Source organism: Anomaloglossus baeobatrachus, chromosome 5 (genome assembly GCF_048569485.1).
Source record: "Anomaloglossus baeobatrachus isolate aAnoBae1 chromosome 5, aAnoBae1.hap1, whole genome shotgun sequence".
Lineage (NCBI taxonomy): Eukaryota > Metazoa > Chordata > Amphibia > Anura > Aromobatidae > Anomaloglossus > Anomaloglossus baeobatrachus.
This window is the reverse complement of record NC_134357.1, coordinates 193983629-194005663: the sequence shown is the minus strand read 5'-3', so window position 1 is coordinate 194005663 and position 22035 is coordinate 193983629. Positions and strand designations below refer to the sequence as shown.

General features: G+C 48.4%; 1 protein-coding gene across 2 annotated transcripts in view; it reads right to left on the bottom strand.

Moving 5' to 3' along the window:
- The window catches only part of POLR3A (RNA polymerase III subunit A), a 317895-nt gene extending 307731 nt beyond the window's left edge, over positions 1-10164 (bottom strand). For both annotated transcript variants that reach the window (XM_075349070.1, XM_075349071.1), the window contains exons 1-2: positions 10060-10164; positions 3712-3847 (exon numbers count right to left, since the gene is read on the bottom strand). In XM_075349070.1, coding sequence (XP_075205185.1) covers positions 3712-3847; positions 10060-10100 — 177 coding nt within the window. In that variant the 5' untranslated portion in view covers positions 10101-10164. The remainder of the gene's footprint in view (positions 1-3711; positions 3848-10059) is intronic.
- Positions 10165-22035: the final 11871 nt, after the last annotated feature.

Sequence of the window (22035 nt, the reverse complement as noted above, 5' to 3'; positions counted from 1 at the left end):
CGCTGATGCTCTGTACAGCGTCCCGCCCTCCTCCTGACTGGCAGGTGCGGAGGCGGGAACGAACGAACTAGGCCGCAAAAGCCGGGGACTGTAGTAATAAGCGCGGCCGTGATATATGCACGGTCAGCGCGGAAGTCCCCGGCGCACCACAAGTCCCAGCCGCGTCGCAGTCCCAGCGGCCGGCGCGACCGTTCTCCCTGAGTCTACCCACTCAGCTAAGCTGAAGTGAGGAAATGGCAGAAGCGCAGCAGCGCTGTTGTCCCCGGCGCACTAACACACCCAGCAATGCTGCGGTGTGCGCGCGTATGCACGGGGACACAGAGTACCTTGACGGAGCAGGGCCATGTCCCTGACGATACTCAGCTCCATATCCAGCGGCTTCTCCAGGGGCTGTGGATGGAGCACGGTCTCAGTGCCTGGAGACCGGTAAAATCCCACTTCGCCCAGAGCCCTAATGGGGATGGGGAAGGAATCAGCATGTGGGCTCCAGCCTCCGTACCCGCAATGGGTACCTCAACCTTAACAAGCACCACCGACAGAAAGTGGGGTGAGAAGGGAGCATGCTGGGGGCCCTGTATGGGCCCTCTTTTCTTCCATCCGACATAGTCAGCAGCTGCTGCTGACTAAATAGTGGAGCTATGCGTGCGTGTCTGACCTCCTTCGCACAAAGCAAAAACTGAGGGACCCGTGCTCCCACGGGGGGGTGTATAGCCAGAAGGGGAGGGGCCTTACACTTTTAAGTGTAGTACTTTGTGCGGCCTCCGGAGGCAGTAGCTATACACCCAATTGTCTGGGTCTCCCAATTAGGAGCGAAAAAGAAAAAGTATTTAGTCAGCCACCAATTGTGCAAGTTCTCCCACTTAAAAAGATGAGAGGCCTGTAATAACATCATAGGTAGACCACAACTATGAGAGACAAAATGAAAAAACAAATCCAGAAGATCACCTTGTCTGATTGATTTGGCAAGATTTTTGATGCAAATTATGGTGGAAAATAAGTATTTTGTCATCTAAAAACATGCAAGATTTCTGGCTCTCACAGACTTGTAACTTCTTTAAGAGGCTTTTCTGTCCTCCATTCATTACCTGTAGTAATGTCGCCTGTTTGAACTTGTTCTCAGTATAAAAGACACATGTTCACAAGCTCAGTCACACTCCAAACTCCACTATGGTGAAGACCAAAGAGCTTCCAAAGGACACCAGAAACAAAATTGTAGCCATGCATCAGGCTGGGAAGACTGAATCTGCAATAGGCAAGCAGCTTGGTATGAAGAAATCAATTGTGGGAGCAATAATAAGAAAATGGAAGACATACAAGACCACTGATAATCTCCCTTGATCTGGGGCTCCACGCAAGATCTCACCCTGTGGGGTCAAAATGATCGCAAGAACGGTGAGCAAAAATCCTAGGGGGTAACCTACTGAATGACCTGCATAAAGCTGGGACCACCGTATCAAAGGCTACTATCAGTAATACACTACGTCGCCAGGGACTCAGATCCTGGAGTGCCAGATGTGTTCCCCTGCTTAAGCCAGTACATGTCTGGGCCTGTCTGAAGTTTGCTAGAGAGCATTTGGATTAGGGTACTTTCACACTTGCGCTAATTACCTTAAGTCACAATCTGCCCTTTTGGAAAACAGCGTAATCCGTTAACGGATTTCGCTGTTTCCCATAGACTTGTATGGATGACGGATTGTGACAAAAGTACCTGCGTTGCTTCCGCTGGCCGACGCTGCGTTGCTTCCGCCGGGCGGAAGGAACGCAGCATGTAACGTTTTTTGAGCGTCGGAATCCTCTATTTTTCACTGCGCATGCTCTTTTTTATTTTTTTTTAAATCACACAAACTTTATTTTGCTCTCGGTGGCCAAACGTTCAGCTGAGCGCCCGGCCGCCGGCATGTGAGAGCTCTCAGCTGAGCGCCCGGCCGCTGGGTGATCAGCTGATCGTTCACAATAGTCTGCTGCCGGTAAAACTGTAAAGAAAAAAAAAAAAAAAAAAACACAAAAAAAACCCAACTTTCCGTTATTTTGTACGATCCCTTGCATCCGTTGTGCCATTATATGCCACGCATCCGTTGCATCAGTCACACAACGCAATGCAACGGATGCCGTTAAACGCAAGTGTGAAACTAGCCTTATCCAGAAGAGTATTTGGAGAATGTCATATGGTCTGATGAAACCAAAGTAGAACTGTTTGATAGAAACACAACTCGTCGTGTTTGGAGGAGACAGAATGCTAAGTTGCATCCAAAGAACACCATACCTACTGTGAAGCATGCGGGTGGCAACATCATGCTTTGGGGCTGTTTCTCTGCAACTGATCTGTGTACATGAAAGAATGAATGGGGCCATGTATCGTGAGATTTTGAATGCAAACCTCTTTCCATCAGCAAGGGCATTGAAGATGAAACGTGGCTGGGTCTTTCAGCATGATAATGATCCCAAGCACACCACCAGCGCAATGAAGGAGTGGCTTTGTAAGAAGCATATGAAGGTCCTGCAGTGGCCTAGCCAGTCTCCAGATCTCAACCCCACAGAAAACCTTTGGAGGGAGTTGAAAGTCCATGTTGCCCAGTGACAGGCACAAAACATCACTGCTCTAGAGGAGATCTCCATGGAGGAATGGGCCAACATACCACCAACAGTGTGTGCCAACCTTGTGAAGACTGACAGAAAATGTTTGACTTCTGCCATTGCCAACAAAGGATATTTAAGAAAATATTGAGATGAACATTTGTTATTGACCAAATACTTACTTTCCACCATAATTTTCAAAAGAAATCTTGCCAGATCAGACGAGGTGATTTTCTAGATTAGTTTTCTTATTTTGTCACTTAGTTGTGGTTACCTATGAGGTCAATTGCAGGCCTCTCTCATCTTTATAAGTGGGAGAACTTGCACAATTGGTAGCTGATTAAATACTTTTTCCCCACTGTATATAATATAGGAGAGGTCCTCCAGAGTGTGAGGCGAAGAGCTGATAATCCTGTAGAATGGGATTCACCCATCTATAAACTAATTTTTTTTCCCTGCTTTCTAGAACATTACATGATAAAATGGATATCATTCAAAAGTACAACTCATCCCACACAAAAAAATAAAACAAAAAACAAGACACACAGCTTTAGCGATAGAAAAAAAAAAAGTTATGGCTGTTGATAGAGGGGGAAGGGAAAAATAAAAAAGCAAAAATTGCGCAGTTGGGAAAAGGTTAATATATGTAGAAAAGAAAGGAAAAATTATCATGCAGCGTTTCAGAGAAAGAATGCTGTGTGGACCGAGCTGTGTGGCCGAGTAGTCAACCCAGGCGGGACTTTGGCAGCTTGTCTATGCCCGCTGCCAGTGCCTGACAGGCCTCTTCCTATGCACTCATGCAGGGACTGACATATTAGGGCAGCGGGGAGAGACTGAACCATGCCCATCAGTCTCTAAGGGCTTGTAAAGTATGTTTTCCTCTGAAAATGCGGTAGTGTTTCAGAGACACACACATCTCAGGGTTGAGATCATACAGGGAATATCTGATACATGCTGCCCGTGTACAGGAGGCATATAGCCGCTGTCAGGTTCCCTCTAATATCCAGTTTAACAATGAAAATAAAATATTAAAATTATTCTCCTTACAAGAGAAATTTTATTATAGATGACAAAAAAAAGGAATCATTCATAATAAGCCCAAATACTGAAATCGGTAAATGCCAAGCATGTACATACCATGCGATGGTCCAGAACCCCAAAAGGAAGCGGTGCATGGTGGTTGTCCTGGCTGTACAGACTCTTGCTCACCACCTGGATGTGTGCCTGCTGCCTCATCTGCTCTGCCGACTTCACGCCAAAGCAGATATGGCTTCTAAAGGCATAAAGGAGAGAAGAACAAGTCACACCATGATTTTTATCTTGTAGCTCAATCTTTGATATTTAGGGGTGGAAAATATTGGCTTTTTCTTTGGCACCAAATAGAGCCATTACCTTTTATTTTGTTGACATTATAGGGTTAATCCCATCAAATAAATTTTACCCAAAGAAAAGGTGTGCGGCCTCATTTAGGGATATTTTATAGAGTTTCATCAATTTAACACAATGGTATTCCGTAACAACACAATGAACAAGATCTGGGAGGGCCAAAACGTTTGTTTGGCTACCTAAAGCATTCCCGTAGACTGGAGAAGGGTCACTTCTCTTAAACTGAATTAAAGAGCAATAAAAAGTGCCATGGTGAATTGCAAACTAAGAACGGCCATGAGCAGCCACAGATCATAGATACATGTACTATCCGCGAAAAGCACTAGAAGGGTAACCTGAGAAAAGGACGTGTGAGTGAGGATCAAAAGGAATATACCAGCGGAAGCCACACAGATCCCGAGAATGGGGCTCTAACATCCCGCCGGATGCACATGCAGAACTTCATCTCTATGGGACTGCAGAAAATCGAGGGTAGCTCCACTCCACCGGGGCAAGTCAGAGCCCCAATCTCCGAACTGCAACGCATCATCTCTCTCTTACATAGGTCATACATTATAATATAGGGAATAACCTTAGAAATGAGAATGAGCTGGCCAGCAGCTGAAATCACTGGGGATCCCATACCTGTGCTGGGGGGGAAGCTGCAAGTGACCATACAAGTAATAGTCACCCTGTATTAGGCCCCCTTCACACGTCTGTGAAAAACACGCACGTGTTACGGTCCGTTTTTCGGGTCCGTGTTCCGTTTTTATGGTACATGTGGCATCCGTGTGAATGGCTTAGGCTAGCCGTGTGTGCGTGTTGAATGTCCGTGTGTGCGTGAGATACGTAAGTTACATGTCTGTGTGTTGCGCGTGTGAAATGTTCCATGTGTGATGCACAATGTGGTTGATACATACCCACTGACAGCAGATAGACAGCGTCGCGCGATCAGAATGAACTTGGGTGAACTGTACCTGACTTCATTGTCATACCGCGGCTCTGTCTGTGTCACATACTGATTAGCAGTCACCCGTGAAGGACTCACCAGTGACCGCTAATCCCCTGAGTGACTGAAGTGAGCAGCTCGATTAGCGCTGCCGTCACTCAGGCTACCCGCGGCGAGCTGGATCCTCCACCCAAGACCGCAACTCACCTGTGACTTCATCGCTGTCACCCGGGCGACTTGCTGTCAGTTGGAGGATCCAGCAATGGCCGCGAGTAACCTGAGTGACATCATCGCTGATCGCGCTTCTCACCTCAGTTGCTGTGTGGAGCTGACAGGAGCGGCGGTGTTCTTCTGCCGCTCCTGTCACCTTCATGTAGCAGAGCTGGAAGCAACGCGGGACCTCCGTGGATTACGCCGGACATGGATGGGTTTTTGGGGCTTAATAAACTGGTGAACGAGGGTATTTGTTAGTGTTTATTATTGCAAATAAAGGATTTTTTCACTGTGTGTGTTTATTAACTTTAAATTACAGGTTAATCATTGGGGGTGTCTCATAGACGCCTGCAATGATTAATCTAGGACTTAAAGGCAGCCATGGGCTGCTGCCATTAACTCCTTATTACCCCGATTGCCAACGCACCAGGGCAAATCGGGAAGAGCCGGGTAGAGTCCCAGAACTGTCGCATCTAATGGATGCGGCTATTCCGGGCGGCTGCTGGCTGATATTGTTAGGCTGGGGGGCTCCCCATAACGTGGGGCTCCCCATCCTGAGAATACAATCCTTCTGCCGTATGGCTTTATCTTGGCTGGTATAAAAAATGGGGGGGGGACCGCATGCTGGTTTTTTAAATTATTATTTATTTTACTGCACAGTATAGACCTGCCCACAGGCTGCTGTGATTCGTTGCAGTGAGACAGCTGTCACTCAGCGTGGGGGCATGTCTCACTGCAACCAATCATAGGCGCCGGTGGGCGGGGAAAGCAGAGAATACTACTAGATTGATCAATGAGCGGCCGGCTTTTTCAAAATAGTAAAAGCCGCCGGAGTTTTTATTTTTTTTTAACAGCTGTGCAGTGCCGGAGATCGGGGAACGGTGAGTATGAGAGAGGGTGGGGGGGGGGGGGGGGGGGGGGGGGAAGACTGACCGACAGACAGATGTGCATACAAGACAGAGAGAGACCGACCGACAGAGAGAGAGAGAGACCGACCGACAGAGAGAGAGAGAGACCGACCGACAGAGAGAGAGAGAGACCGACCGACAGAGAGAGAGAGAGACCGACCGACAGAGAGAGAGAGAGACCGACCGACAGAGAGAGAGAGAGACCGACCGACAGAGAGAGAGAGAGACCGACCGACAGAGAGAGAGAGAGACCGACCGACAGAGAGAGAGAGAGACCGACCGACAGAGAGAGAGAGAGACCGACCGACAGAGAGAGAGACCGACCGACAGAGAGAGAGAGAGACCGACCGACAGAGAGAGAGAGAGACCGACCGACAGAGAGAGAGAGAGACCGACCGACAGAGAGAGAGAGAGACCGACCGACAGAGAGAGAGAGACCGACCGACAGAGAGAGACCGACCGACAGAGAGAGACCGACCGACAGAGAGAGACCGACCGACAGAGAGAGACCGACCGACAGAGAGAGACCGACCGACAGAGAGAGACCGACCGACAGAGAGAGACCGACCGACAGAGAGAGACCGACCGACAGAGAGAGACCGACCGACAGAGAGAGACCGACCGACGGACTGAGGGAGATTGACTGACATACACAGAAAAAAAAAAAAAAAAAGAAGACCGACATCGCTAGAAAAAAAGCACAAAATATACACGGAGCACACGGAGATGCATCCGTGTCACGTACATGTGCTCACGGACCCTTAGACTTTCATTGGGTGCGTGTTCCGTGCAGAAAACAGACATGCATCCGTGCAATACGGATACACATACGTTTCATGCACACGGACACGCACCGTACAGAATAACGCACGTGTAACTACAAACATTAAATAACATTGGAGCACGTGTGTCCGTGTCTCCTGTACATACGGAAACGGACCAAACACGGCATGTGTTTCACGGACGTGTGAAGAGGGCCTTACACTGGGTCCTTCTGTGTGCTGGAAGTCTCAGCATGACATAGTGGAAAAACAAAAAACCTGCTGCAGAACACCGCAGCAGCCAGCAAAGAGTACCATGCAGAAAGGAATGGCTTCCATGTGACACATCAAGTCTCTCAGCCAAAGATGGGGGTCTCCAACGGTACATGTGGTTTATGGGCTGGGCAGAAGTGCCATGATGGGATAACATCTTTAAAGGGAAGCTGCTGCAACTGTAATTTTGTACTAATAATTACTGATTATGGAATCAATTTTTTATTTAAATACAAAATTGTTTATTTAGTTTTGATTTAATTATATTTTTACCCAAACACTGGTTGCTGCCATCTTGGATTTGCGGTGTGTAATGACAGTCACACACCACAAATACGGAAGCTCCTGCACAGAGAGATAATAGTTGGCATCCGATCCTATCTCCTGCACTGTAGCAAGCTCCTTGCTGTGACCTGGGCTGTTCCCCTGGGCTGTCCAGATCACCGCTCTGGGAGGAGACCATCTCTGTGGAGCCCACAAGGTATATTGTCTGAGCCCTCCACTTTTCCCCTGAGCATGGTGGTGGCGGCGACAATCTGCAGCTTGATCCTGGTATTGTACTAATGAGGTCAGGCTGCGATCACCGCTTCAAGCTGCATGTATCCACCTCGGACCTCCGCTCAGAGCAGTTTTCCTGTCAGCCTGGTGTCTCAGCAGCTCCTCCTGTCAGCGCTCAGACCACAGAGTGGTGATAGGAGGCGCTGCCAGGATTGGAGATCCAAAGTGAGTACTGGCACCCGGGAGTGGTGATCGCAGCCTGCCATCTATAGTACAATACTAGGCTCAAGTGCAGATCACTGCTCCACGCAGCATGTACTCACCGCAGACCTCCGCACCAGGCAGTTCCTCTTGTCAGCGCTCTGTGCTCAGCGCGAGCAGAGCGTTGACAGAAGGAGCTGCTGGGATCAGAGGGGGCACAGCAATATGGGGGAGCACGTTATACAGTGGAGCACTTTCCACAGTTCAGGATCACTTCGTAGTCATCAGCAAAATGGCTCCGCACTGTGATTCTAAATTTCATCCTCCCTTATCCTTCTGCAAACACCCGGGAGAGGAGGCGACATCACACAGGAGAGCAGATTCTGCCCACTTAAAGGCTATGTGCGCACGTGTGCGCTCTGCACCGCACCGAAAATGTGCGCTTCAGAGCGCAGCTGAAAAGATTCGTGCGCTCTGCATGCTGCCTCTCCCTATAGACAGCATGCAGAACGCACGAAAGAAGTGACATGTCACTTCTTAGAACGCAGTGATTCGGCAAGCAGCCAAATCGCTGCGTTCTAACATGCCACGTGCACACGGCTCCTGCACAATCTCCATAGACTGTGCAGGGGACGCAGGACGCATGCAGTTACGCTGCGGTGCAGAACGCAGCGTAACGGCATGTAATACGCACACGTGCGCACATACCCTTACTGCAGTTGTACACTAGGTTTTCAGCAGCTGCTCCCCCTAGTGATTAAGAGTGGAAAATATCAAACTTTTTAAATTAGTTTTTATATTTAGCTCAATTAAAAACAAATATTTAAACAAAACATTATTACTTTACATTTTTCAGGGTTTTATTTTTTTTACAGCACCTTCCCTTTAAATGACTGGGCAGAGGTGCCAAGATGGTATAACAACCACCCCTTTAAATGACTGGGCAGAGGTGCCATGATGGTATAACAACCACCCCTTTAAATGACTGGGCAGAGGTGCCATGATGGTATAACAACCACCCCTTTAAATGACTGGGCAGAGGTGCCATGATGGTATAACAACCACCCCTTTAAATGACTGGGCAGAGGTGCCATGATGGTATAACAACCACCCCTTTAAATGACTGGGCAGAGGTGCCATGATGGAATAACAACAACCCCTTTAAATGACTGGGCAGAGGTGCCATGATGGTATAACAACAACCCCTTTAAATGACTGGGCAGAGGTGCCATGATGGTATAACAACAACCCCTTTAAATGACTGGGCAGAGGTGCCATGATGGTATAACAACAACCCCTTTAAATGACTGGACAGAGGTGCCATGATGGTATAACAACAACCCCTTTAAATGACTGGACAGAGGTGCCATGATGGTATAACAACAACCCTTTTAAATGACTGGGCAGAGGTGCCATGATGGTATAACAACAACCCCTTTAAATGACTGGGCAGAGGTGCCATGATGGTATAACAACAACCCTTTTAAATGACTGGGCAGAGGTGCCATGATGGTATAACAACAACCCTTTTAAATGACTGGACAGAGGTGCCATGATGGGATAATAACAACCCATGATTGGACAGAGGTGCCATGATGGGATAACAACCCCTTTAATGACTGGGCAGAGGTGCCATGATGGGATAATAACAACCCCTTTAATGACTGGGCAGAGGTGCCATGATGGGATAATAACAACCCCTTTAATGACTGGGCAGAGGTGCCATGATGGGATAATAACAACCCCTTTAATGACTGGGCAGAGGTGCCATGATGGGATAATAACAACCCCTTTAATGACTGGACAGAGGTGCCATGATGGGATAATAACAACCCCTTTAATGACTGGGCAGAGGTGCCATGATGGGATAATAACAACCCCTTTAATGACTGGGCAGAGGTGCCATGATGGGATAATAACAACCCCTTTAATGACTGGGCAGAGGTGCCATGATGAGATAACAACCCCTTTAAATGACTGGACAGAGGGCCATGATGGAATAACCCCTTTAATGACTGGGCACATGGACAGAGGTACTATGATGTAAGAGACACATTGAAAACTTTTCTCTCGATTATGAAAGTTTGCTGACAATCAACACGGTACCAAATACTCATCACACAATAAGCTGTCAGTAAGGTCTGACCAGCAACAATATAAGATTGGTACTGCAAGTCGCAGCATGCCGAGAGTGTCATTGTACAGCAACTAGAACCGCAGGCTGCCAAAGTGTTGTGAGAGGCGGCCGTGTCTTGGGCTCAGTGCCCACTCGTGACGCCATGCAGCAGAGCAGCTGTCGCCACACACGGTCACTCACATCTTCTTCGCCACATCGGTTTCCCTGAACTGCTCCTTCATCCTCTCCGTCCGTCCTCTCCGCCACACGTGATCTGCCACTCAGCGCTCCATGTGCATCCACCACTTCCGGTAGACCTTTCACCTCACCATAGAGTTCTGATTGTGCATGAAGAGTGGTCCTAGTCAGGTACAGCGACACCGTGAGGCCTGTGTGTAGACTGCAGGCTTACAGAGCTGCTACTTGTTCCTCTGAGCTGTACACGTCAGATAAGCAATGGTAAGGCTATGTGTCCACGTTGCTTTTGCTTTTTTTTGCTGCTTTTTCAACTGCAGCGTTTAATGTCAAAATGGATGTGTTCTTCTATTCAAGCAAAGTCTATGGGAATTTGGGTTTCTTGTCCGCACTTTGCTGTTCAAACTGCTGCCTTTTTGTGGCAGAAATTTGGGCAAAAACTCTGCTTTGCAGTTCAAAACTCAAATGGCAAAAACAATTGACATGTCGATAGTTTTTGCCATTTGCGTTTTGAACTGCAAAGCTGAGTTTTTGACCAAAGTTCTGCCACAAAAAGGCTGCAGTTTGAACAGCAATGTGCGGACAAGAAACCCAAATTCCCATAGACTTTGCTTGAAAAGCAGAACACAACCATTTTGACATTAAACGCTGCAGTTGAAAAAGCAGCAAAAAAAGCAGGTAAAAAGCAACGTGGACACAGCCTTAATGCAGCTCACCACAACGTGTCTCCTCACCTAGGACACCAGGGGAGAAAAAAACAAGCTGGAGGCCATTGGATCCCTCCTTTACTACAAACTGTCAAGCACTCCTGCTTGGATATGTGACCAATGCATTCAGATTTGGCCTGGAGCCCACCTGGAAAAGCGAAATAAGTAGTGAATATAATGCACGGGAATGTAAAAGGCCTCTACAGTGGAAATGTCCTGCCCATGTCACCTCTTCTAACTTTAGGGTCTGGAAACCTTGAGGCGGCTAAAATAAGTGACGTCATTATTTGTGCTCCTTCTGCTAATTGTAAAGTCTAGAAAAAAAGCAGGTGGTTCTGCAAAAACAACCGCAAGACTCTGGCGGCTTATACCTGAAGAGGCTTCACCTGGGAGGAGCGGTGTCCTACAGCTGTTGGGTACACATCTCCTGAGATCACATACTCCTTAGAGATGGAGTGCCCCAGTCATTCTGCCTTGGTAATCACAGCAGAGACTGGTGGGACATCCGCAGAAATGACATCATGCTGGCCTCTGCTCACATCTAAGAACTGCACCAATGGCCTAAGGATGGAAAGAACGGGCAAAGTAAAATATAGCAAATGCCTAATATATGATAATACAATATAACATCAATCCACAATTACAAAAGCCTCATATATTCTAAGAATAACTAATAGTATAGAGGGGACCAGAATAAAAGACATCCTCAGGGTGGAGGACCCCCATCATGCTGTAAACCTAAAATGGATGTCTCCTGTTCTCTAAGTGCATGTCCCATGAATCCAGGCACACACGCAATCAAAAAGTCACTGAACTCTGAAGACAGCAAACAAGAAAAAAAGTGACAGAATACAAACACGAGGGAAAGCCCCAAATAATATCATTTGCACAAATTTAAAGAAAAGTCTTGACATTTGCAGCTTTCTTTAAGCCTTCTGGATAAACTGATCTATTGGTAATCATGTGTCTCCTGAAGGCGTCTACGTCTGACTTCACATCCCCTAATTCCCAGATTAATACCACGTTCACAGTGTAGTTTTAGTTGTGTATGGGAACCTCAATGCTGTGCTAGATCCGTGTCACTACAGACACCAGTCAAATGCCCGTGATGATTTATAATAGGGTCTGTCAGGCTTTTCCATGGTATCTGACGAGACACAAATTGAAGGCAACCAGCCACCAGGTCAAAAGTGGCCAGTGTGGGCTTTTATTTTATCACGGCTGCTCCCCTGCGTATTGCTTTTTTTTTTTTTTTTTTTAATCTGCGGATGGGATCCAGACATATTGGGGTGTTTTTAGTTAGACAAACATTTTATTATCTTTCTAAGGCCTCTGCCACACTCACGTGAATTTCACGCACGTGCCGAGAGACACGTATTTTCCCTGCGTGTTGCGTGCAGGTAAGTACGTGTCTCTGGTACGTGCGTGACACGTGTGTTCTACGTGTGCTATCCGCGATAGCACACGTAGAACCGGTAATTATCATACTCACCTGGTCCTTCCTGATGTCCGCGCTGCTGTCCGTGGTGCTGATCCTCGGTCTCCAGCCCTGCCGTCTCCCCGCTGCTGCTGCTGCCAGGCAGTGAAGTGAATATTCAATGAGAATAATGAGCGGCGGTCGGCAGCAAGAGGCAGCAGCGGCAGAGACAGGAGGGCTGGAGAAGGTGAGTTAATGTTTTTTATTTTTTTCCCTGACATGTGTGTTTACTCCGGCGCGTGTCACACGGGACCGCATCCACACTACACCCGTGTGGTACGGGTGCGGGCCGTGTAACACCCGTGCTGCCGGAGAAAACACTGACATGTCAGCGCTTTGAAAATCGCACACACGTACAAACGCACACGGACACACGTTCCGTGTGGTTTTACGTGTGTGTGCCTGCTACCATAGGGTAGCATTGCTGTACATGTCTCCGTGCCGCCGGTACGTGTAAAAAATGACAAACACGTGCCGGAGGCACGGATGTGTGGCGCAGGCCTAAGAGGGCGTGGGTCACTGGATCCCCTTGTGAAGATTAGCACTAATGAAAAGGCCCAATATCTGTGGGATCATTTGTCGGCTTTAACAAAACAACAAATACTCAGGAGGGCTGCAGGTATGAAATAAGTGCAAAAACTGGTCACTTTTCATCTGGTGGCAAAAGATAATCTGAGAGGGTCTTCCTCCAATCTTACAGAAGTGTCCACAAAATGCATTCATTCTGTATCCACAGGTGATAACTGGGGGCCCCACTACTTATAAGATTGTGGATCTCAATCCTCAGTGTCTCCTCACTGTGTCGCTCTTGCCCTCTGCTGATCTTTTATGTCTATGGGACTAACAGATATAGCCACGTGCTTCACTCACCTCTCGGTCAGTCCTATAGACAATGAATATTGGCAGCATCATGAGTCACCACTTTGTGATCAGATGATACTGTATGTGTCTTTTGCCCTAAAACTCTTTCCATAAACCTAGCAAATAAATCACCAGGTTTTTGCTACCCCATCTGAGAGCAGGATAATATAGAGGCAGAGACCCTGATTCCAGCGATGTGTCACTTACTGAACTGTCAAATCAAATAGATAGGGCTCCGCTGCGACCATATGAGATTGGCACTCAGAAAAAAACATATAAAAGGAATAAATCTTTCTGGCACACGTAGGAATGTGAGAAAATATTTTTTTAGTACTTTCTGCAAAAAGTCAAACCGTCAGTTTTCCACCGTTTCAGCTCTTGTGAGCCTTTGTCAAGGCAAAATGATCTAACAAATAAATAGACAATATCAGTCTTAGAAAATGAGAAAAAAAACAAACAAGGTATATACAATACATGCACGCAATAAGGTATATGCACAACATACAAGAATATAAGAATATGCACGCAGGGCAACCATGGGTGCTACAATTTTAAACAGGTCATGGATGACAAAGGGCTCATGCGCATGTTGCGTCCTGACCAGTGCAGAAATAAATGCACCCTCTGGCAGACGTGATGCTGCATATTGACAAAAAGAATACATCCAAAATGCATGTATTTTGGATGCATTTTGCATGCATTTTACATGCGTTTTGGATGCATTTTTGTCAGTGCGGTCCCCCGGCAATTCAGCTCTGCTACATGTCCGCTGACAGCAGACACAGACAGAGTCGGGCAATGAGAATGAACTCGGATGAACTTCACCCGACTTCATTGTCATCCCGTGGCTCTGTCTCTGTATGCTGTCATGAACTCAGATGAACCTTCGAGGTCAGTTCCAGGACACAGGAGTCTGCAGCAGTGACGTTAGAGCTTTTCCTGATTTCACTGACATCGCGCGGCTCTCTATTTGTGTAGCAGCCTGATTTTCGGTCACACGTGAAGGACTCACCTGTGACCACAAATCCCCTGAGTGACTGAAGTGAGCAGCGCGATTAGTGGTGCCGTCACTCAGGTGACCCGCGGCCACAGCTGGAGTCCTGCACCTGAGAGTGGTGGCCGCGAGTAACCTCAGTGACGTCATCGCTGATTGCGCGGCTCACTTCAGTTGCTGCGTGGAGCTGACAGAAAGCGGTCGTGGTCTGTGGCCGCTCGCTGTCAGCTTCATGTAGCAGAGCTGAAAGCGTCGTGGGACCTCATGTGGATTATGTCGGACCTTGAGGGGTATTTGGGGATTAATAAAGTGGTGAAAGAGGGTGTTTTTTTGTCTTTCATTGCAAATAAAGGATTTTTTGGATGTATGTGTTTATTTTCTTTAACTTACAGGTTAATCATGGAAGGTATCTCGGGGAGACGCCTGCCATGATTAATCTAGGACTTAGTGGCAGCTATGGGCTGCTGCCATTAACTCCTTATTACCCCGTTTGCCACTGCACCAGGGCAATTCGGGATGAGCTGAAGAGAGTCTCAGGACTGTCGCATCTAATGGATGTGGCAATGCCGGGTGGCTGCTGGCCGATATTGTTAGGCTGGGGGGCTCCCCATAATGTGGAGCTCCCCATCCTGAGAATACCAGCCTTCAGCCGTGTGGCTTTACACTGGCTGGTATCCAAATTGGGGGGACCGCACGTTGGTTTTTTTTAATTATTTTTTTTTTACTGCTCGATATAGACACGCCCACGGGCGGCTGTGATTGGTTGCAGTGAGACAGCTGTCACTCAGCGTGGAGGCGTGTCTGACTGCAACCAATCATAGGCGCCGGTGGGCGGGGGAAGCAGGGAATACGAGATGGAATAATGAACGGCCGGCATTTTCAAAAGTGGAGAAGCCCCCACAGTGTGAATGCCGTACAGCGCCGCGCCGGTGATCAGGGAACGGTGAGTATGAGAGAGTGGGTGGGAGGGAGAGACCGACATGGACAGAGAGAGAGAGAGAGATAGAGAGAGACAAGACCGACAGAGAGAGAGACCGACCGACAGAGAGAGAGAGACCGAAAGACCTGCGTTTGTTATGTCAAAAAAACATGCGGATCGCAAAAATAACGCAATGCAAACGCACTGCTTAGCATTTTGGTAGCGTTTTTCTACAACTCATTGATTTCAATGGGTGTAGAACGCTGCCAACATGGACAAAAGTAGTGACATGCTGCTTTTTTAAACGCAGAGGATTTGTCAAATTTTTGACAATCAAAACGCTGTGTTTAAAAAAGCATCGTGCGCACAGATTTTGCATGATTCTTATAGACTTTGCTGGGGAAGCAGAACGCATTAAATTTGACAATGAGACGCTGCAGCTTAAAACGCTGCAGAAACGCAAAAAAATGCAATGTGCGCATGAGCCCTTAGGCAGAAATGTACAATTGGAAACATTAATAGATAGATTTCAAAAAGCACATAAGTAAATACAGATAAACAAGTGTATAAATGTGCATTTGGTGGGGAGGAGAACAAAGGGTATGGCATCCAACGCACGAGGATACATGGCATAACATAATTTAATATGCAAGATAACATACCCTGAGGTAGACTAAAGGTGAAAACCTTACTAAACTGTTTGCTGTCATTTTGATAAAATCAGTGTTTTCTTTGCTGCAGATCAATACAGAGCTCATGAATATGCTGGACTATTTGACAGCAGGTCAATTAGTCCTCTAATGAAAATCTACTACTGAATACTTGCAAAATCTCCTTAAGGCCTGCAACACACATCCGTAGAAAACGTGCGTGTTTGGTCCGTTTCCGTATATACCGGAGACACGGCCAAACGTGCACCAATGTTCTTTAATGTTTGAGGACACATGTGCGTTTTTCATTAAGGTCCGTGGGTCCGTGTGCGTGCTACGTTTGTGTCTCCGTTTTGCACGGAAGCATGTTCGTTTTCAGCACGCAACACGCAGCACTGACCCAATGAAAGTCAATGGGTTTGTGCGCACGTCCGAGTGACACGGACGCATCTCTGTTTCCTCCCTGTACGTTTTGTGCTTTTTTCATGTGATGTCGGTCTTTTTTCTTTTTCTGTTTCGTTCTCTCCCTCAGTCCGTCGGTCGGTCTCGCTCTATGTCTGTCGGTCGGTCTCTGTGTCTTATCTGTCCCTCTCGCTGTCTGTCGGTCAGTTTCCCCCCTCTCTTATACTCACCGTTCCCCGATCTCCGGTGCGGCGCTGCACGGCTGTTATAAAAACTCCGTCAGCTTTTACTATTTTGAAAAAGCCGGCCGCTCATTAATCAATCTCGTATTCCCTGCTTTACCCGCCCACAGGCACCTGTGATTGGTTGCAGTCACACACGCCCACCACGCTGAGTAACAGCTGTGTCACTGCACCCAATCACAGCAGCCGGTGGGCGTGTCTATACTGTGCAGTAAAATAAATAAATAATTTAAAAAAACGGCGTGCGGTCCCCCCCCATTTTAATACCAGCCAGATAAAGCCATACGGCTGAAGGCTGGTATTCTCAGGATGGGGAGCTCCACATTATGGGGAGCCCCCCAGCCTAACAATATCAGTCAGCAGCCGCCCAGAATTGCCGCATACATTATATGCGACAGTTCTGGGACTGTACCCGGCTCTTCCCGATTTGCCCTGGTGCGTTGGCAAATCGGGGTAATAAGGAGTTAATGGCAGCCCATAGCTGCCACTAAATCCTAGATTAATCATGTCAGGCGTCTCCCCGAGATACCTTCCATCATTAATCTGTAAGTTACAGTTAAAAAACACACACACCCGAAAAATCCTTTATTAGATATAAAAAACACTAACAAAGTCCCTCATCACCAATTTATTAACCCCGACAAAGCCCTCCATGTCTGGCGTAATCCACAGACCTCCAGCGTCGCATCCAGCTCTGCTGCATGAAGGTGACCGAAGCTGCAGAAGACACCGCCGCTCCTGTCAGCTCCACGCAACAAATGAGGTGAGTAGCGCGATCAGCTGCTGTCAGTCAGGTAACTCACTGGATCCAGCGGTGGCCGCTATTAACCTATTGTCGGGGTTAATAAATTGGTGATGAGGGACTTTGTTAGTGTTTTTTATTTCTAATAAAGGATTTTTCGTGTGTGTGTGTTTTTTAACTGTAACTTACAGATTAATGATGGAAGGTATCTCGGGAAGACGCCTGACATGATTAATCTAGGATTTAGTGGCAGCTATGGGCTGCCATTAACTCCTTATTACCCCGATTTGCCAACGCACCAGGGCAAATCGGGAAGAGCCGGGTACAGTCCCAGAACTGTCGCATATAATGTATGCGGCAATTCTGGGCGGCTGCTGACTGATATTGTTAGGCTAGGGGGCTCCCCATAACGTGGGGCTCCCCATCCTGAGAATACCAGCCTTCAGCCGTATGGCTTTATCTGGCTGGTATTAAAATGGGGGGGGGGACCGCACGCCGTTTTTTTTAATTATTTATTTATTTATTTTACTGCACAGTATAGACACGCCCACCGGCTGCTGTGATTGGGTGCAGTGACACAGCTGTCACTCAGCTTGGTGGCCGGTGTGACTGCAACCAATCACAGGCGCCTGTGGGCGGGTAAATCAGGGAATACGAGATTGATTAATGAGCGGCCGGCTTTTTCAAAATAGTAAAAGCCGCCGGAGTTTTTATAACAGCCGTGCAGCGCCGCGCCGGAGATCGGGGAACGGTGAGTATGAGAGAGGGCTGCTCAATTCAGTCACTCAGGGGATTAGCAGTCACCGGTGAGTCCTTCACGGGTAACCGCTAATCAGTACGCGGCACACAGACAGAGCCGCGGCATGACAATGAAGTCGGGTGAAGTTCACCCGAGTTCATTCTCATCGCGCAACTCTGTCTGCTGTCTGCCGACATGTATCAACGACATTGTGCATCACACACGGAACATTTCACACGCACAGACGGCTAGCATATGGGATACACACGCAGGCCACACATACCATAAAAACGGACCTAAAAAACGGAAAACGGACCCGAAAAACGTCCCGTTTTACACGGACGTGGTTTTAACGGATGTGTGTTTTCGGCCTAAGGAGAATAGTGTTCCCCCGTGGTCCCCACATAGCTTCTCATGAGCCAGATCAGACACCCCATACTTTGCACTGACGAGAGGCAAGCACCCCGAAACACCGTGTCTGCAAATTGGGATTCTGATCTGGCATAAATCCTAAAGCCCGCTTTACATGCTGCAATGTATCTTACGATGTGTCGGCGGGGTCACGTCGTAAGTGACGCATATCCAGCATCGTAAGGTACATTGTAGTGTGTAACAGCTACGTGCGATTGCGAATGAACGGTAATACGTTTATCGCACGTACGTCGTTCATTCCTCATAAATTGAACGTCAAATTGTTTATCGTACCCGGGGTAGCGCACATCGCAGTGTGTGACACCCCGGGAACGATGAACAGATCTCACCTGCGTCCTGCGGCTCCCGGCCAGCAATGCGAAAGGAAAGAGGTGGGCGGGATGTTTACGTCCCGCTCATCTCCGCCCCTCCGCTTCTATTGGCCGGCTGCCACGTGACATCGATGTGACGCCGAACATCCCTCCCACTCCAGGAAGGGGATGTTCGCCACCCACATCGAGGTCGTATGGATAGGTAAGTACGTGTGACGGGGGTTAATCGTATGTGCGGCACATTCAACAAATTGAACGTGCCGCACATACGATGGCGGCGGTTACGATTGCATACGATATTGTATGCGAAATCGTAACATATAAAGCAGGCTTAAGTCATATGCAAAGGATTGTTAAAAATCCACTTTTGACTTTTAGGATCGCCACTTCCAATAGGTGGCGCTGCGCTAGAGTTTGTCTCCTTTCCTGGAGAGACAATTTGAATACTACTGATTAAACAGTGATTTTATCAAAACTACACTTAAAGCTGGTGTCACACACAGCGACAACGACAACGACGTCGCTGCTACGTCACCATTTTCTGTGACGTTGCAGCGACGTCCCGTCGCTGTCGCTGTGTGTGACATCCAGCAACGACCTGGCCCCTGCTGTGAGGTCGCCGGTCGTTGCTGAATGTCCAGCTTCATTTTTTGGTCGTCACTCTCCCGCTGTGACACACACATCGCTGTGTGTGACAGCGAGAGAGCGGCGAAATGAAGCGAGCAGGAGCCGGCACTGGCAGCTGCGGTAAGCTGTAACCAGCGTAAACATCGGGTAACCAAGGGAAGACCTTTCCCTGGTTACCCGATGTTTACGCTGGTTACCAGCCTCCGCTCTTGCTCAGTGCCGGCTCCTGCACTGTGACATGTGGCTGCAGTATGCATCGGGTAATTAACCCGATGTATACTGTAGCAAGGAGAGCAAGGAGCCAGCGCTAAGCAGTGTGCGTGGCTCCCTGCTCTCTGAACTGTGACATGTAGCTTCAGCACACATCGGGTTAATTAACCCGATGTGTACTGTAGGAGAGCAAGGAGCCAGCGCTAAGCGCGGTTCCCTGCTCTCTGAACATGTAGCACAGCGACGTTATGATCGCTGCTTCTGCTGTGTTTGACAGCTAAGCAGCGATCATAACAGCGACTTACAAGGTCGCTGTTACGTCACAGAAAATGGTGACGTAACAGCGACGTCGTTGTCGCTGTCGTTTAGTGTGAACCCAGCTTAAGCAGCCCAATAAGTGACACATTGCTGGAATCAGTGTCTCTGTCTCTACACCATGCTATTCTCAGTTTAGGTGGCAAAACCTGGTGACAGATTCCCTTTAAGGCAGAGTTCAGATGAACGTATGAAAAAATTTCAAATTTCCCCTGTAGTGTCATCCATATTCCATTTGTGTGTCATCTGCATGTCTGTTTTGTACATCCATTTTGACACACAGGGCCGGCACCAGTACCCAGCAAACCCAGTCAAATGCCGGGGCCCTGGGCTGCCGGGGGGGTCCACTCGCGGTGGCAGGAGTGGCGTACCACTACTCAGGGGGGTCCGGTGCCCGTGCTATCACCAGCCCCCCCCACCAAGGTTCACGCTTTCAATTATATCGGCATACGCAGTTGCCGATACAATTGAAAGCAATGATGAGGGAGGGAGCGGCGCGCTGCCTCTCTAATCCTTCTTCCCGTTGTGACTGTCGGTGCTTTGACAGCTCTGCAGCGGAGCGCGGTGCCGTCAACACTGTGCGCCTGCTGTGAGGTCAGAGCGAGCGACAGCACTGGACGCGCCGAGGAGACCGGAGCAGCGGGGGAACGAGGAGGAGTGAGTATGTATTAATCACTGTTGCCAGACGACCATGGGGGCTGTATACTACATGAAGGTGCCTAATGCTATCTGGGTCTGTATTGTGCTATATGGAGCTGTATACTACATGAAGGTGCATAATGCTATCTGGGTCTGCACTGTACTATATAGGGGGTGTGCACTACATGAGGGTGCCTAATGCTATCTGGGTCTGTACTGTGCTATATGGATCTGTATACTACATGAAGGTGCATAATGCTATCTGGGTCTGTACTGTACTATATAGGGGGTGTGCACTACATGAGGGTGCCTAATGCTATCTGGGTCTGTACTGTGCTATATGGGGCTGTATACTACATGAAGGTGCCTAATGCTATCTGGGTCTGCACTGTGCTATATGGAGCTGTATACTACATGAAGGTGCCTAATGCTATCTGGGTCTGCACTGTGCTATATGGAGCTGTATACTACATGAAGGTGCATAATGCTATCTGGGTCTGCACTGTGCTATATAGGGGGTGTGCACTACATGAGGGTGCCTAATGCTATCTGGGTCTCTACTGTGCTATATGGAGCTGTATACTACATGAAGGTGCATAATGCTATCTGGGTCTGCACTGTACTATATAGGGGGTGTGCACTACATGAGGGTGCCTAATGCTATCTGGATTTGTACTGTGCTATATGGGGCTGTATACTACATGAAGGTGCCTAATGCTATCTGGGTCTGCACTGTGCTATATGGAGCTGTATACTACATGAAGGTGCCTAATGCTATCTGGGTCTGTGTGAAGCCCCGCAGGTGTTGTGTCGGTGTCGGTGCGTTACCTTCAGGGACTCCACGTTGCTGGATCTCCGTCACTGGTAGGAAATCTTCTGTTTTGATCGTGACGCCACTCTCAGTATTGCGGCCAGTAGGGACCGCCACTGCAGGTTGAGGGTCGCCTGGGGCTGATGGTGTGTGCAGTTAGATGTAGTAGCCTCCTGAGAGTGAGGCAAGCCCCAGGGCCCTGTGTAGGTTTGTAGTACCACAAGTCGCAGAATGACCACACAGGCAGGATGTCTTTCAGGGTTTTTACTCACTTCAGGTGGCAGGGTGAGTAACCCGGGCGTAGCTGAGATGAACCAGGTGGGAACCAGATATCCTTCAGGCTGACTTTATGAGGGTGACTACTGACTCGCCTTCCTTAGCCCTTCGTGGTTTGGGGTGACCCCGACTTTGAGTCCCTATGGGGGTCACCCAGGGAAGATGCTGCAGCCTCTCTCCCCTTGTTGTTTGCCGTGTGCTTGTTCCCCGGACCAGGCCACTCCAGCCTCTTGCCTCCTATGACCTATAGGCCCAAACTTGTGGTTACGTGGCTGCGGCTTTTGTAGTGTTGTGGTGTGGGCTTTAAGAGCCCCACACCGGCAGGTTTAGCAGAAGAAAGTTGAATCTATCCCCGCTTCGGGATCTGCCGCCCGGTTGGGCCTGGTGCTCTCTAGCAGTCTCCTTACTTCCCACTCCGTTGCACTCCCTAGCTGAAGCTGGCTTTCAGGCAGCACTCCTAGTTGACCGTTCTCCCCCGTCTGTAGCCACTGCGCGGGCGCTGTTAGACAGCAACAGCCCCACAGGTCTGCTCCTCACTGAGCCCTATGGAGTTCTGCTCTAACTGACTCACTGCCCCTCCTCTCCTGTTCTTGCCTACGCCACCTAGCAACCAGACTCTCCACCACAC